The 4,020-nt window shown below is 34.7% G+C and overlaps 1 protein-coding gene across 1 annotated transcript; it reads right to left on the bottom strand.

Moving 5' to 3' along the window:
- Positions 1-2,049: 2,049 nt before the first annotated feature.
- LOC137819664 (metalloendoproteinase 4-MMP-like) lies at positions 2,050-3,441 on the bottom strand. The gene has a single exon (XM_068623565.1). The coding sequence runs from the start codon at positions 3,377-3,379 to the stop codon at positions 2,303-2,305; it is 1,077 nt and encodes a 358-aa protein (XP_068479666.1). The 5' UTR covers positions 3,380-3,441; the 3' UTR covers positions 2,050-2,302.
- Positions 3,442-4,020: the final 579 nt, after the last annotated feature.

Here is a 4,020-nt window from a genome sequence, read left to right as displayed (position 1 = left end):
AATGACAAAATCGTCTATTTGTTGGTTTAAGATGTGGAGTCAAGGTATGCCTTCGTTTAATTTTTTACTACTTCCAATGCAAATGAAATTGTACCAAGTGAATTTTCATTTCAACTTTTCTCTTCCAACCTTATGTAAATTGTTGGATTGATTCCTGCATTTTCCAGCTAATGAGAGCTATACTCAAAACTTTGTTCAGCATTTCAGATTTGTTATTATTATGTTGATATCATCTCTAACTATATATTTTTATTTTATGCATCATCATTGTGTTCTCTGGTGCCGACCTACAACTATACACTAACAAAAACACAAAGAAGATAGTAAATCAGTGGTATCTTGTGTTTACTATTAGTTGGTGATAAATCCATATTGTCGCAAGTTAAACCACCTTACCATGTCAATACTAGATCAATCACAAAAATTATTAGTATTGAATTTTAGGTCTAGTCTCCAACTTTGCATAATGAATAAGACAAGCAACACCATAGCAGGAAGATATTTGTTGGGACGTTTGCTTTGATGTGGCATGATGATAGTTGAGATCTAATTTTTATAAGACTGAATTTCATTCATAATTCAGTATGACTATTTTTGTCTACTATCAATACACACGTTCTTGGACATATGCATCATTTTGTGTATGAAAACTTGTTTTTTTTTATCTAAATTAGTAATTCATGTCCAAGCTTTTAACTGTGTTTGCAAAAATATCTACAACATCTTCTAATGCATCCCTATAAATTATATCATTCCTATGCTCCCAAATTTCTCTCAAAATTGTCATCCACATAGTTTTCCAAACTCTATTCCCATATTCTCTAAGACCTAGTATGTTGAATTGTTGAAAATGCATAGCTGCATTGTTTGGTGATGAAAATTAGTAATTCATGTCCAAGCTTTGAACTGTGTGTTTGCAAAAACATCTACAACATCTTCTAATGCATCTCCCAAATTTCTCTCAAAATTGTCATCCAGATAGTTTTCCAAACTCTATTCCCATATTCTCTAAGACCTAGTGTGTTGAATTGTTGAAAACGCATAGCTGCATTGTTTAGTGATGCAATATAACACATTAATTGATACCAAAGAATATTCCTCTTTAATATAGATTTTCTCTAGTTGATATTCTGTTAAGACTCTCTACACAACATATTTTACATTTAGTGTGCCAATTGTTTTCCATAGTTCCTTAAAGATCTCCCCTCTACATCATCATGTATTCTCCTTCTCTTGCAGTAACATTATGTCTGATTTACAGTTGAGATTCCATATTTCTCCTTTTTCCATTCCCATTTATCAATTATATCTATCTTTGGTATATATTGTATTATCTCATTGTTGAAAGATTCAAACTCATTTAATTCTCGATCACACCAGTCCCTCCTCCACTGAAAAGTCTACTCCCAGCTATTATTTTTTCAGCTTCCCATTTCTACTATTGTAGTGTTTTAGATATGAAATTTTCGTATACTCTAGGATATGTAACAGCTAAATTCAAATATGAAGTGTAATTATCATGTCAAAAGTTAATTTTGTCCCAGTCACTTACTATCCATCTGGTCTTATAATCAAATTATAGATTCTCTTTTTCCCCTCCACATACCCTTTCTCAAATCTCTCCATCACACTGATTCATATTTTGAGGAGTTGGGATGACTTAATGAGCTGCCATAGTTTGATTCTCCATCCTTGATAGGTATTAAAGCCGTAAAATGATGATATAAAGCCATAGTTTGTTGCCTGCTATATATGTTTGCATTGATTTTGTAAACTAATTTTTATATGCCTGTTTTGAAATGGACAAGAGAAAGTATATAATTATATCCAATTCCTTAAAAAAATTACATAAAGGTTTCAATACACTCAGTCAAAATATCATGCATGCAAAAATGATATATAAAATCATATATCTCGTTACCCACAGTCATTCATGAATCATGATCTTCCAAGCTTATTGTGAATTGATCATACCAAGATAAAATCGATTAATAGGGAAAGAAAAAATAGATTAAAGAGAAATAGTAAACAAACACCAATAACTCAATCTTAAGTAAAACAACTATAATATTAATTTCTCTGCCAGTGTGAGTACCATCACAACAACAACCATCACTTTCTGTTTGATTATACATATGTCAACTACCATTTACTCAATATATATTCATCCTTAAGGTCTTCGTACCTCTTCATACTCGACCCCACATCATCATTGAATTTCTACTTCACAAGCATAAAGGAATAAAAAGTTGGAAAGAAGTAACCATAAAAAAAGGAAAAAAAAAAGAGTGCAAATTATGAACTATAATGTACATAAACTATGCATGAGAGAAACTATAATTATCAAACTAGAAGCCAACCTCAAAGGTTTCACAAAGTTGGAATCTTTATTTGCCGAAATATCAGATTCTAGTGACCACTCGGATCTGAAATTAGGGTTTGATCCATATAGAGATTGCACTCCCTTTATGTCATCAATGTTGAGATTAGCCCTCTTATCTCTAGGCCTCAAACTTGGATACATCACAGCCTCTTTCACCGAACTATGAGACAACCCTAACAAGTGGCCAATCTCATGTGTGGCCACCGACTCCAAGTCCACCGCCACCTCCGACGCCGTGGCCTGGAAGTCCACCGCCCATGTCTCTGCCTCGTCAAGGTGGAGGCGGCCGATCTCCGGCGAGAAGGAGTGGGCCAACACCCCAAGCACCCCATCAAAGGGCTCACCATCACCATGCTCCCCATTGTAAAACCCTATTTTCAAATCCGAAACTTCAGAGTCACTCACCTCGACAAAGCTAACTGGAATTACCGAAGCCCATCTTAAGAATGCACGTTGGAATGCCACTCTTATCTCCTTCATGCTCAAACTATGGATCATGTTCTCACGCGCGAAGGCGTAGGTGAGTGTCATTGGCATTGAACGTGACCACCGTGGTTTTCCCGGGAAAAACACGAAATTCTTTGAAGAACGCACGTTGTCGACGTGATTGTGATCGTGATTCTGGGGTCTTGTGTTTGTGTCTGGATCACCACATCTTGGTGTTATCATTTGAGCAACCGTGTTGGAGTCGAGCTTCCCTGTTACTTGGAGGCCAAGGTTTCCTTGGTATCTAATGAGAGCGGATTCCAACACGACATCAAATTCGTCGTTAAAAGTGTTGTTGTTGTTTTGTAGGTACCCAAACCGATGTAGATATCTTTTAATCTGTGATATACCTGCCATTTTTGCCCCTTTGTCAGCATTGCTGAGGCTCTGAATGTTGTGGCTTGTGATAGATATTTTGGTGGCTGGTGGTGTGAATGTTGCAATGTATGAAGGTGATGATGATGTGAGAATGAAGAAGAACGTGAAGGAATATGTGAGTGAAAAGAACATGGTGGTTGCTTAAGAGCTTGTAGATTTGGAGGCATATATAGATGGAAGCTTTGATGCGAAGTCATATATAGAGAGAGAGAACTTTATCAAACAAAGATTAATTAACTAATCATTATAACCATTTTGGAACATTGATTTGCCTATGATTCATATATATGGATATGGTACAAGGATAAGACTAATCTGAAATAGTCTAAATAATAGCCACAATCTCCCTATTCATCTTTATGATTTATTTAGTTGATAGCTTTTGGCATGATTTTATATCACCATGGAAGGTATCGACAGTTAAATACATTAAAAAAATGCATTACTTCTTAAACAAAATTTCAAAGAAAAACCAGAAGAGCTTTTATAATTTACTTTTAAAAGTAACAAGAATGTCAATATCATTTTATTTCTAAAAGTTTCTTTCACACGTGTAATTAATTAAGTGTTGCTTAAAGTACTTAGATTGTTGCCCCTTTTAAAGGTTTTCTGTTTTTGTAGATTTTTTCTCTTTTTGACAAACACATTTAGTACACTTTGTTGATATCCGAGGCATTTATTTAAGATCTTTTGATAGGCATTTATCTAGGTGCTTCATCACAGGGTTTAGAAAAGTAGCTTATTTATTTTTGTAGCTACTACCTTTTGTAATG

Source organism: Phaseolus vulgaris, chromosome 10, assembly GCF_000499845.2.
Source record: "Phaseolus vulgaris cultivar G19833 chromosome 10, P. vulgaris v2.0, whole genome shotgun sequence".
Lineage (NCBI taxonomy): Eukaryota > Viridiplantae > Streptophyta > Magnoliopsida > Fabales > Fabaceae > Phaseolus > Phaseolus vulgaris.
This window is presented reverse-complemented; position numbering and strand designations above follow the sequence as displayed.

Excerpts from the sequence above, each read along its gene's own strand:
- LOC137819664 (XM_068623565.1), bottom strand. The coding sequence starts at position 3,379 with ATGTTCTTTTCACTCACATATTCCTTCACGTTCTTCTTCATTCTCACA.